General features: G+C 42.4%; 1 protein-coding gene across 1 annotated transcript in view; it reads left to right on the top strand.

The window, feature by feature from the left end:
• PCSK2 (proprotein convertase subtilisin/kexin type 2) overlaps positions 1–13,468 on the top strand; it is a 240,593-nt gene that overhangs the window by 172,777 nt on the left and 54,348 nt on the right. Inside the window, exon 6 of the mRNA XM_027559679.1 lies at positions 13,174–13,250. Coding sequence (XP_027415480.1) covers positions 13,174–13,250 — 77 coding nt within the window. The remainder of the gene's footprint in view (positions 1–13,173; positions 13,251–13,468) is intronic.

Below are 13,468 nucleotides of genomic sequence, written 5' to 3'. Positions count from 1 at the left end.
TTTCAGTTTCTGGGGAATCCAGTCATCAATGTGATTTGTCTGTACATAGGGTGATGTTTGTTTTCCTACTTCTAAGAGGAACAATATAATCAACAGAGAAATTCAAAACAGGTTGGACCTTGCTGACAAAATCAGGGGAATTAGCTTTCTCTTTGAAGGCATATTTGTTGGCTTAAGGCCTTGGAAAAGAAAAATTCACTAAATAAAATCATGCTGTTATCAAATGAATGGATCAGACAATGTAGCTCTCTAGTGAGGGGTGTCCCAGGGTGGGGGTTAAATTGTTATGTTCATACACTTGGATTTGGACAGCTTGGCCCATTGACATTTTAGGGAATAAACCCACTAAATGATTCATTTTTATCTGCGGGTTGTTTTTCTTTTAAACAACACGTGGAGAATGTGACATTATGATTCTAATGCAGAGGCAAGACAGAGAAGTTAGCAGGGAGGCCTCTGGGACCAGGCTGCCTGGTCTAAGTCCCTGCCCTGCGCCCTTTCCACCTGTGTGGCCTCAGGTGAAATACTCAACCCCTCCGTGCCTCATGCAGTCTCCTTGCTCAGAGGATGTGAGTGATAACAAGGGTACCATCACGTGAGGACATCACAGGAAGAGTAAAGAATCTGAGAGTCCTTTGCACAAAACAAGCACTCAACACGTGTTACCTTTTTCTCATTACCTTCGTATTGTTATTATTATGCTCCAAAATACACAGAACAATAGGTTATGCAATGAAATCTCTTCCACCCCGTGCCTCCCTCTAGACACAAAACAGAATAAAAAAGCTTTTATCTATGTTTATTTATGCATTTATTATCAAGTATGTTTTTCCTCTTCTGTGCTCACGGGGGCTCACCACACACTCTTTTCTCCACTTAACATATCATGGGAAGGAACGATACCTTGCAATCATTTTCCTGGTTCTTTGCTGGAACTGCAGTTTTGATTGTGTGGCTGCACCGTCACTGATGTAGGTCATCCCTCACGTGGGACAGAAGCCATTTCTGGTTTTCACTTTTACAATCATGCTGCCATGAACACACTTAAAAATTCGAATCTTTCATACACATATAAGTATACCATTAGGGTATATACATCCAGGACTTTCCTGATAGCTCAGTTGGTAAAGAATCTGCCTGCAATGTGGGAGACCCCAGTTTGATTTCTCGGTTGGGAAGATCCGCTGGAGAAAGGATAGGCCACCCACTCCAGTATTCTGGCCTGGAGAGTTCCATGGACTGTACAGTCCATGGGGTCACAAAGAATTGGACACTACTGAGCAACTTTCACTTCACTTCACTTCATACCGTTAGGATAGATTCTTTTTTTAATTAATTAATTAATTTTAATTGGAGGCTAGTTACTTTACAATATTGTAATGGTTTTTGCCATACATTGACCTGAATCAGCCATGGGTGTACATGTGTCCCCCATCCTGAACCCCCCTCCCACCTCCCTCCGCATCCCATCCCTCAGGGTCGTCCCAGTACACTGGCCCTGAGTGCCCTGTATCATGCATCGAACCTGGACTGGTGATCTGTTTCACATATGGTCATATACATGTTTCAGTGCTATTCTCTCAAACCATCCCACCCTCGCCTTCTCCCACAGAGTCCAAAAATCTGTTCTTTATCTCATGTCTCTTTCACTGTCTCACATATAGGGGCATCTTTCTAAATTAGGATAGATTCTTACAGGTGGGATTCCTGGATCAAAAAGTCTGTGCATCTTTTATTCTGATAGACATTGCCAATTTCTCTTCAAAAAGATTACACCCATTTGCATACCACCGATCAAGGTAGACAGTGTGTCTTTCTTCTCATATTCAGGAGTATTTTAAATGCATAAGATAAAATCCATAGGATAATCAAGGAAAAGCAATTATACTGAAACAGTTTTCAAAAGATTTAAAATACACTTTTGTGACGTGGTAATGTGTATCCTTCTTTATATATACACTATATTAAAAAAAAATCTAGTGCCAGATAGGAGTGAGTAGAAAAGATATTTCAGCAAATCTACAACAGTTATAACCTGGTAGGAAAGTACATATTAGTGACAAACTCGCAGGTCCTACTAGTGATATTGTGACTCACAGTCTACACCCACAATTGAAGGAAAGACTAATTTTGAGTTGGCAGCTGGCGAAAAAAAAGATGTAAATTTTTTCCAAACAAGTGTTGGACCCTGGGCAGAGTCAGCTCTTGGAGATTTATTCCAATGAGTGGCAGCTTCTCCTCTCCTTCTTCTCCTCAGGTCAGCCCCAGGAATTCTTGCTTTTAGGGAGCTATTAAAATTCATGTGTGGAAACTAGCCTCAATCTAGCCTGGGACAGGCTTCATAGACCTTCTAAAGCATTGAGAGGAGAGAAAGAAGGCATGAGCAGGCAGAGACACTGCTAAAGGACCATCCAGAGGTGCTGCCTTGAGTGTGTCTTAGAGATAGTAACAGACCCACTTCTGCTGTCAGTATATCTGCTTCCCTACCCTACAGAGTTTTGGAGCATGTTAAATAAAGTAAGAGAACGTAAAGTCCTTTGAAAAATTTAAAGGCACTCTATGAACTTAGGGTGGGGAAGGCAATGGCACCCCACTCCAGTACTCTTGCCTGGAAAATCCCATGGACAGAGGAGCCTGGTAGGCTGCAGTCCATGGGGTCACTAAGAGTCGGACACAGCTGAGCGACTTCACTTTCACTTTTCACTTTCATACATTGGAGAAGGACATGTCAACCCACTCCATTGTTCTTGCCTGGAGAATCCCAGGGGCAGGGGAGCCTAGTAGACTGCCGTCTGTGGGGTTGCACAGAGTCGGACACAACTGAAGCTACTTAGCAGCAGCAGCAGCATGAACTTAGGGTGCTATGTTAGCCATTAGGAATTAATATTATGATTATCTCTTCTTATCTTTAGTGCAGGCTTCCCTTGTAGCTCAGCTGGTAAAGAATATGCCTGCAATGCAGAAGACTGCAATTCGATTTCTGGGTCAGGAAGATCCCCTGGAGAAAGGATAGGATATCCATTCCACCATTCTTGGGCTTTCCTGGTGGCTCAGATGGTAAAGAATCCTCCTGCGATGCAGGAGACCTGGGTTTGATCTCTGGGTTGCGAAGATTCCCTGGAGAAGGGCATGGCAACCGCCTCCAATATTCTTGCCTGGAGAATCCCCATGGACAGAGGGGATGACTAGACTGAACAACTGAACAGCTTAGACTGAACAACTAAGCACAGCACAGCATATTTTGTGGCCAGAACCTCCCTTACATCTGCCAATAGGAGTAACATTAGAGGGACTTCCCTGGTGATTCAGTGGTTAAGACTCCACACTCCTGACACAGGGGGCCCATGTTCGAGCCCTGGTCGAGGAGCTAGGTCTTGCATGAACTAAGACACACCACAGCCAAATAAATAAATAATTTTAAAAATTTTTTTAAGAGTGACATTAGGACCAAAGGATGGAACTGCACAGCTTTGGAAACTAAAAAGCACAATGGTTCAGACATGGCTTGGACCTACATTCCTCTTACCTGGAGCATAGTCCATGCCATGCTAATTCGCTTCAGTTGTGTCCAGCTCTTTGCGACCCCATGGACTGTGGCCCACCAGGCTCCTCTTTCCATGGGATTCTCCAGGCAAGAATACTGGAGTGAGTTGCCATCTCCTACTCCAGCGCATAGTCCAGTGAATAGGTTAACATGCTGCTGAAATCTCCTGGTGATAGTAGGAAGTGTCCAATCCACAGAGAACATTCTGTCACTGGAAAAACACATGACTCTGGAAATCTTTGGAGTATAGAAGAAAGATTTCCAACAATTTTCTGACTATTCACCTTTTAAAAAAATTTTTTTTGAGTGCTAGAGAAATGTTAAATTTCATTAAGTTTTACTGCTAGACTTAAGATACACATAAATCTCTTTAATGTTGGTTTCAGTCAAAAGTGAACTGAACATGATCGTTAAACCAGTGCATGTGGGAGAATGAATTGAGGAAAATTCAAATATGCACCGTTGGAAAATTTCCAACGTGTCCACATCAGATGTAAGAAGGCTCAGAGCAAAATTCTCCAGACTCTAGTGGCCTGGGCACTTTTCTGCTCAATTTCCATACAGATGAGCTTTGTTCTAGGACGATAAGGTTGCAGTTTGGGAGTCTATCTGGGAAGCTTGCTCCTGTCTCATTAGTCCCTAAGCACAGAGCAATTTCAGCTGATACTGTTACCAGCTCCTAGCTGGGTTATGTGGTTAAATGCCTTGAGAGAAAAGAGCAAGCCAGAATAAAGGGACAAATGCAACCTACGCTCTTGTTCTGAGTGCCTATTGCTGCGAAATTACACTGGCAACTAATCATATGCCATGATGTACCATTAGCACAAACTCTCACTGCGTGAGATATTATTTGAGTCTGGAATTACCTGACATCTCACAGGGACACATTGTATCCCTGGTACAATTCCTCTGCGGTCTTGGCTTATACATGACTGTAACTAGACAGAAGTATTTCTTGCTGTGGCTCAAACACATACTAGTCCTTACCTGCGTTCTTGTGAAATTGAAAAAAAAAAAAAAAGCTCCCCCTACCAGTGGGTGAATTGCAAAACAGCACCTCCTTCTGGAGAACTTTGACTCTAGGGACCTTTGCCAGCAAGGTGATGTCTCTGCTTTTTAATACACTGGGTATGTCTTAGCTTTCCTTCCAAGGAGCAAGTATCTTTTAATTTCATAGCCTAAATCACTGTCCACAGTGATTTTGGAGCCCAAGAAAATGAAATCTGTCACTGCTTCCACTTTTCTCCCTTCTATTTGCCATAAAGTGATGGGACCTGATGCCATGATCTTAATTTTTTGAATGCTGAGTTTTAAGCCAGCTTTTTCACTCTCCGCTTTCACCTTCATCAGCAGGCTCTTTATTTAGTTCCTCTTCGCTTTCTGCCATTAGAAGAGTGTCATCTGCATATGTGAGTGTATTGATATTTCTCCCAGTAATCTTGGTTCCAGCTTGTGATTCATCCAGCCCAGCATTTTGCACAATGTACTCTGCATAGAAGTTAAGTAAGCAGGGTGACAATATACAGCCTTGTCATACTTCTTTCCCTATTTGGAACCATTCCATTGTTCCAGATCCTGTTCTAACTATAGCTTCTTGATCCCCAGATAGATTTCTCAGGAGACAAATAAGGTCGTCTGGTCCCATCTCTTAATTCTTCAGTTTATTGTGATCCACAAAGTCAAAGCCTTTAGCATAATCAATTAAGCAGAAGTAGATATTTTTCTGGAAATCTCTTGCTTTCTCCATGATCCATCAAATGTTGGCAATTTGATCCCTGGTTCCTCTGCCTCTTCGAAACCCAGTTTGTACATCTGGAAGTTCTCAGTTCACGTACAAGCTAGGGCTTGAAGGATTTTGAGCACAACCTTGCTAGCATGTGAAATGAGTGCAATTGTGTAGTCATTGGAACATTCTTTGGCATTGCCCTTGTTTAGGATTGGAATGAAAATTGACCTTTTCCAGTTCTGTGGCCACTGCTGAGTTTTGCAAATTTGCTGACATGTTAAGTGTAGCACTTTAACAGCATCATCTTTTAGAATTTTAACTACTCACCTAGAATCCCATCACCTCCACTAGCTTTGCTCATAGTGATGCTTCCTAAGGCCCACTTGAATTCACACTCCAAGATGCCCAGCTCTAGGTGAGTGATCACACCATCATGGTTATCCAGGTCATTAAGACCTTTTTTGTACGGTTCTTCTGTGTATTCATGCCACCTCTTCTTAATCTCTTGTGCTTCTGTTAGGTCCTTACCATTTCTGTCCTTTATTGTGCCCATCTTTGCATGAAATGTTCCCTTGTTATCTCCAATTTTCCTGAAGAGATCTCTAGTCTTTCCCATTCTATTGTTTTCCTCTATTTCTTTGCGTTGTTCATTTTAAAAGGCCTTCTTATCTCTCCTTGCTGTTTTCTGGAACTCTGCATTCATTTGGGTCTATCTTTCCCTCTCTCCCTTGCCTTTTGCTTCTCTTCTTTTCTTGGCCATTTGTAAGGCCTCCTCGGACAATACCTTGCCTTGCATTTCTTTTTCTTGGGGTTGGTTTTGGTCAACATCTCCTGCACAGTTTATGAACCTCTGTCCATAGTTCTTCAGGCACATTATCTATCAGATCTCATCCCTTGAATCTACTTTTCACCTCTACTGTATAATCATAAGGGATTTGATTTAGGTCATACCTGAATGGCCTAGTGGTTTTCTCTACTTTCTTCAGTTTAAGCCTGAATTTTGCAATAAGCAGCTAATGATCTGAGCCACAGTCAGCTCCAGGTCTTGTTTTTGCTGACTGTATAGAGCCTATCTTTGGCTGCAAATAACATAACCAATCTGATTTCGGTATTAACCATCTGGTGATGTCCATGTGTAGAGTCATGTCTTGAGGTGTTGGAAAAGCACGTTTGCTATGGCCAGGATGTTCTCTTGACAAAACTCTGTTATCCTTTGCCATATTTCATTTTGTACTCCAAGGCCAAACTTGCCTGTTCTTCTGAGTATCTCTCAACTTCCTATTTTTTTATCCCAATTTCCTATGATGAAAGGACTCTTTTTTTAGGATATTATTTTTATGTTAGTTCTAAAAGATGTCGTAGGCTTTCATGGTCAGCTTGGTCAGCTTCAGCTTCTTTGGCATCAGTGGTTGGGGCATAGACCCAGAATACTGTGATGTTGAGATGGTTTGCCTTGGAAATGAATCAAAATCATTCTGTCGTTTTTGAGGTTGCATCCAAGGACTGCATTTTGAACTCTTGTTGACTATAAGAGTTAGTCCATTTCTTCTATGAGATTCTTGTCTGCGTAGTAGATGTAATGGTCATCTGAATTAAATTTACCCATTCCCATCCATTTTAGTTCACTGACTCCTAGGATGTCAGTGTTCAATCTTGCCATCTCCTGCTTGACCACATCCAATTTATCTTGATTCATGGACCTAACAATCCAAGTTCTATACAACATTGTTCTTTACAGCATTGGACTTTACTTTCATTGCCAGACACATCCACAACTGGGCATCATTTCCTCTTCAGCCAAGCTGCTTCATTCTTTCTTGAGCTATTAGTAATTTCTCTCCACTCTTCACCAGTAGCATATTGGACACCTTCCAACCTGGGGGCTCATCTTCCAGTGTCATACCTTTTTGCCTTTTCATACTGTTCATGAGGTTCTCCTGGCAAGAATACTGGAGTGGATTGCCATTTCCTCCTCCAGTGGACCACAATTTGTCAGAATGGTCCTATGTCCATCTGTCTTGGGTGGCCCTGCACAGCATGGTTCATAGCTTCATTGAATTACACAAGCCCCTTCTCCATGACAAGACTGTGATCCATGCAGGCAAATTCTTTCTGTAAAAGATAGTAAATATTTTAAGATTTGTAGGCTTCTGTCACAACTACTTAAATCTGCTGTTACAGTGTGAAAACAGCCATATGCAACCCATAAGCAAATGAACATAATTATGTTCCAATAAAACTTTATTTAGAAAAACAAGTGGTGGGCTGAATGTGGCTCAGGAGTCATATTTTGTGACTTTTGACATAGATGCTAAAAGAAGGTAAAGCAGATGATAAAAGCAGAAGTGTGAGGTCATCCATAGGGTGCTTCCTGGCTCATATCCCTTCCTTCCTCCCTTTTACCCTCATAGCAATAAACAGTTACCATTTTGTCATTTGCATTTTAAAGATGAGGAAAATTTCAGTTTCCAGAAACTATGAATATTGCCAAGACCAAATAGCCAAACTATGAATATTGCCAAGACCAAAACCAGATCTGTCTGATTTAATGCCTCTTTTCCTTCCCCTACTCCAAGCTGACACCTGCAGACACATCCACTTGTACAACCCAACAAGGAAAATCCAATGGTCCCAGAGCAGGTAGAGTCCAGATTGGGAGGTCAGGGTGGCCGTGCCAGAACTGAGTTCAGTCTCAAAAGTCTCAGAAGCTTCTCTGAAAACGTTAAAGCAATTCAGACATGGTTGCTACCAGGCCCACCACCAGCTTCCACGGTGAGACCAGCCCAAGCATCAGACATGCCTTTAACGGCAGTACCTCAGATATAATGGGGTCAGAAGATTTTGTGAAAATGTGTAAGTCCTTTGTCCTTACTAAGCCAAGAGGGCAGGCAAACCAATCTTATGCGAAATGCACAGGGTAACAGGCAAACCCGTAATTATTACATTTCTTTTCTGAGAGCTAATCTAATATTTTTTGTGCTCCAAACTCACTGCAGATGGTGACTGCAACCATGAAAATTAAAAGACACTTGCTCCTTGGAAAAAAAGCTATGACAAACCTAGACAACATATTAAAAAGCAGAAACATTACTTTACTTACAAAGGTCCATATAGTGAAAGCTGTGATTTTTCCAGTAGTCATGTATAGATTTGAAAGTTGGACCATAAAGAAGGCTGAGTGCCAGATAATTGATGCTTTTGAATTATGGTGTTGAAGACTCTTAAGAGTCCCTGCCTTGGACTGCAAGGAGGTCAAACCAGTCAATCCTAAAGGAAATCAGTCCTGAATATTCATTGGAAGGACTGATGCTGAAGCTGAAACTCCAATACTTTGGCCACCTGATGTGAAGAACTGACTGACTCATTGGGAAAGACCCTGGTGCTGGAAAAAGATAGAAGGTAGGAGAAGGGGACAGCAGAGGACGAGATAGTTGAATGGCATCATCAACTCAATGGACATGAGTTTGAGCAAGCTCCGGGAGATGGTGAAGGGCAGGGAAGCCTGGTGTGCTGCATGCAGTCCATGGGGTCACAAAGAGTCAGACATGACTGAGTGACTGAACAACAATCTATTATTGGGGCTATTCAGGTGGTGCTAGTGGTAAAGAAGCCACCTGCCAATGCAGGAGATGTAAGAGGTGAGGGTTAGATCCCTGGGTTGGGAAGATCCCATAGAGTAGGAAATGGCAACCCACTCCAGTATCTTGCCTGGAAAATTCCCTTGGACAGAGGAGCTTGGTGGGCTACAGTCCATCGGATCGTGAAAGGTCAGACATAACGAGCATCTGAACAATCTAGCTTTGCTTTCTGACTATGCATTCAAGTATTCAGAAACTAAGACTTAGATAACTAATTACTGGATGTATTTTTTTCCCTGCACTCAACTCTTAAAGAATAAATGAGCCATTATCAGAAGTTTCTTTCAGAAATAACTTGCAGAGATGCCCTGAGGTCATTTTGGATTCAACCCAATCTTCCAACTTTCTCCACCATGTTACTCTTAATGGTGACTCTGAATCAGCCTGAGCCTGAATCATCAATGATTAAATTATGTTCACTAAACAGCTAGTATTTTCTAAAGGAAAATAGACTAATGTATTTTTGGACAATGTTACAGAATTCAAACCAAAACAAGCTTCTGGCTTAGCCTTGAATTCCCAAGTATTAAATCTACAGAGACTCTACTTCCTCCCAAACATCCATGTTAATGGATATTTTAGAAAATTCCAGTATAATCCAAGGCCAGTTTAATTTATTCCTGTACACAGACAACTTTATGGATGACAACATTGTAGTTCAGATCAATAAATGATTCAGTTTGGGCTATAAAATTATAAACAGAACACTTGCAAAAAGTTGCTCAGCCTTTCTTGCTATAAACCATTTGATTTTTAGCCAGAAAATACATGACCAAACAAAAACAACTGTTTGCCTTCCTTAATACGCAGTCTCAGCATAGACTATTACACAGGGAATTAGCATTAGTCATCAAATTAATTGTAAAGACAACAAATTAAAGTTCCTATATCTTTGTCCATTTCAACCTTCAGAGGTGAAGCTGACCTCAGATAATACATGGTCTTTCTTCTTGCTATAAAAGTGGTCTCAGAGTCCGTGGCTTCTCAGAATCAAACTCTGTTGTCAGAATTCTCCAGTTCCTCCCTCTGCCCCAAACTCACCTCATGGCAAGCCATTTCCTCCAGAACCAAGACTTAGAGCCAAAGACCTCAGCCCAGACCTCGGGAGACAATTGTGAGTGAGAAACCTGGAGAAATGGGTCAGCTGCTTAGGCAGCAAACACAAAAGTGCAGAAAATCCTGACTTTAATTTTCCTCTAGTGGAAGTTAATTTCTATCCAACAAGCTACTCTACCGATGGTAGAAATTTGACATTGTGCTGCTCAAGTTGTGCCCCCACCCTCCTGCCTCCACCCTCAAGCTTCAAAGGACTAGCACAGAATCAAGAAGAGGGGGTGGGGTCCTAGAGCTCATGTCTTATCACCTCTCCACCTTGGAACCATCAGCTGCAGCCCCACCCCCACGGGCCTCAGTCATCCCTTCTCCTATATTCTCTCTGAACCCTGGATCCTCACTGTCCTGACCTCTGGACTTCCTGGGGCAGCCTGTTCTCTCATCGTGTTCTCACTAATCTCAGCCTCCCAAGATTATTCCACTGCTTCCAGCTCTGCGCTGTGTATCACAGAGCACAGAGGGGGGCCACCCCAAGTCCCTCAACTAACACACCCCATAGAGCTGCTTCTGGTCCTCGGCTACTGTCCTAGAATGAGTCCCAGACCTCTCTGAGGTTCAACATTCCAATGCATCCCCTTCCCACTCCAGGAACCCAGCTCAGAAGAGAGAGGTAGCACTCAGGATCCCCTCTGAGGGCCTCAGGAGGGCTAGTCCATGAATTTTCCATTCAGCTCACCTTAGACTGGGGCCTTTTAATCTCTTTTACATAGGAAAAAACCAAGCTTAGCAAATAACTTCTTCCAAATCAACTGTTTAAAGTTTCAACCTTAGCTTTGAAACCCAAAAGATAAACTATTACCTTGTATTCCTCTTGATATTCCCACTCCACCAACCTTACCTAAGGATGCTCTTGTCTCAAAAATTCAGGGAAGTTTAGAGGTAACCAAACATACTTAGGGAAGAGAAAGAAGTTACTTTTAAGATAGTATCCCTTGAAAGAACTGACTCTAAATAGCTCAAGAAAAGTCAAGGAAAAAAAAAAAAAATACGCCAAATCTGAGAGGGTCTCCCAAAGATGGGATTATATTAACAGTGAATGCAGGTGATTTGGGTATTTGCCAATAATTATGGCCAGTGGAGACAGGACGTTATCCTCTCTAAAGCCAGGAACTGAAGGAAGACCTAGATTCTAGAACACAGATAGCCATGTTCAGTGTCCAATATACAATGACTGGTCCAAATTTTGAATGGAATGAGGAATTGTTTTTCAATGAATATGACGTTTCCTTTACACAAAAGAATAAATTCTAGACCTCTGTCATGTAACAGTCAACAATACAGTATTATATACTATCAAATATGTTCAGAGGATAGATTTCATGGTAAATGTTCTTACCAAAAAAAAGAACACAAGGATGTTTTTGGAGGTAATGAGTATGTGGAGTACCTAGGTTGTGGTGATGGTGTCGTGAGTATATACACATGTCCAAACTCAGCGAGATGTACACATTAAATGTACGGGATATTTTGTGTATCAGTTATACCTCAATAAAGCTAAAAACTTTTAAATGAAAAAATTTTAAACAAATTTCAAGGTGACTTCTGCCCCAAGCACATTTATTTTAATACATTAGTATTACAATTCAGGTCGTTCCAGCTACTGATGGCCCTTTGCCTTCCAACAAATGGAAACCCAGACTCATGGAACTGGTCAATTTGCTCTTAAAAACATCATGCAAACATCGTGTAACACTATTACAAACTATAGTGTTTTGTCTCATAAAAGGGCACAACTCCTGAAAATGTCTCAAGGTGCCTTGGAATCAAGACATTTCCAAGCTGGAATCCGCACCTAAGCCAGTGATTCCCAGCCAAGTGGATACTGTGAACCAGGAAACCATCTGGGATCTTGGTTGCAGACCTCAAAAACAAAGGAGGGAGGGTGGGATGAGAAGAGAGGAGCTTCATGGAACTCTGCATCCCTGGGCAACCTACAAGGCAGAGAGGAGGAAGGACGGGATTAGCCACCCGATGGTGGGGGACCATCTTCCATCATGGACCAAAATAAAAGACTGAGATGGGAAAAATTAAAACATGAAATCACTTAGAGACAAATAAAGTGAGTACATTATTGATTTCTGAGGAGCAAGACTCTTAGTGGGAAAAATGGAGGTGCTGGACTGCATAGAATTTAACCTCCTCATTGTAACCTGTAGGGTTAAGAGGACCCTTGTTTGCAATCCTGTATTTACTTGTTGGATTGATATCTGTCCCCCTAATTAGGCTGTAAGTTACACGCGGGCAGGGATGTCACCACTGTATTCCCATCCTTGGAAAAGTCCTTGGTATACGAAAGTGAAAAGTGAAAGTGGCTCAGTCATGTCCAACTCTTTGCCACCCCGTGGACTGTCCATGGAATTTTCTAGGCCAGAACACTGGAGTGGGTAGTCATTCCCTTCTCCAGGAATCTTCCCAACCCAGGGATCGAACCCAGGTCTCCTGCATTGCAGGTGGATTCTTTACCATGTGAGCCACCAGGGAAGCCCAAGAATACTGGAGTGGGTAGCCTATCCCTCCTCCAGTGGATCTTCCAGACCCAGGAATCAAACCGGGGTCTCCTGCCTTGCAGGTTACCAGCTGAGCTACCAGGGAACCCCTGGTATATATTAGACTCAATGATATTTGTTGAGTAAATAAATGAGGTTGATATTGTGGCCAGTGTTTGGGTCTTGGGTTTAACACTCGTAATTGTACAGGAGACAAGCCTCTGTCAGTCCAAAGCTAGGAGCTGGGAATGAGTTCTACATAAAGCAAGAGGCTTCCTCACTTGTGACAAGAGAACTAGAACCTTCTGGCCATCAGTCCAGGGAAGCTTAATGTGAGTCTTGGCTCCAAGTGAGCCCCACTGACCCACAGTGGTCCCTCAACTTAAAATGGAGATGGTCCTGGGTAGCACAGAACCCAAATTTGCTAACACTTTGAGAACCTGGAACAGGATGGGGTGAGGGAGCTTGGAAAAGAGGATACCAGGAGAGGATGGAAACCTCCATGGACACACACCTGCTCTGTCGCCTCTTCAAGGGTTGGTCCAGAAAGCAGGTTGACATAGCCCTGGGTGAGGGACCGTCCACATGAGACAGTTGCGTCTCTTAGCATCTTCTCATGCCCGTGCTCTGGATTTATGACCTGGTGATGCACCTTGTGTTTTGCAGAACGCTGAGGCGAGCTACGACTTCAGCAGCAATGATCCCTATCCGTACCCTAGATACACAGATGACTGGTTTAACAGGTAAACTGGGCCTCTGGGGATGTCTGGGACATCAGGAGTGGGGTTTTAGTTCACTCTGTTCTGTGTTTTAAGGCTTGAATATCACCAGAAAAATAATCTCAGTGCCTCACGAAATTATACTGTGACTTTTTCCTTTATTGTGGCTATATTTTTTAAATTCTCGACTTTTTTTTTAATATGGCAACGTTCTTCTAGAATTTTCTTTCAACCATATTGTT

This window comes from Bos indicus x Bos taurus, chromosome 13 (assembly GCF_003369695.1).
Source record: "Bos indicus x Bos taurus breed Angus x Brahman F1 hybrid chromosome 13, Bos_hybrid_MaternalHap_v2.0, whole genome shotgun sequence".
Lineage (NCBI taxonomy): Eukaryota > Metazoa > Chordata > Mammalia > Artiodactyla > Bovidae > Bos > Bos indicus x Bos taurus.
This window is presented reverse-complemented; position numbering and strand designations above follow the sequence as displayed.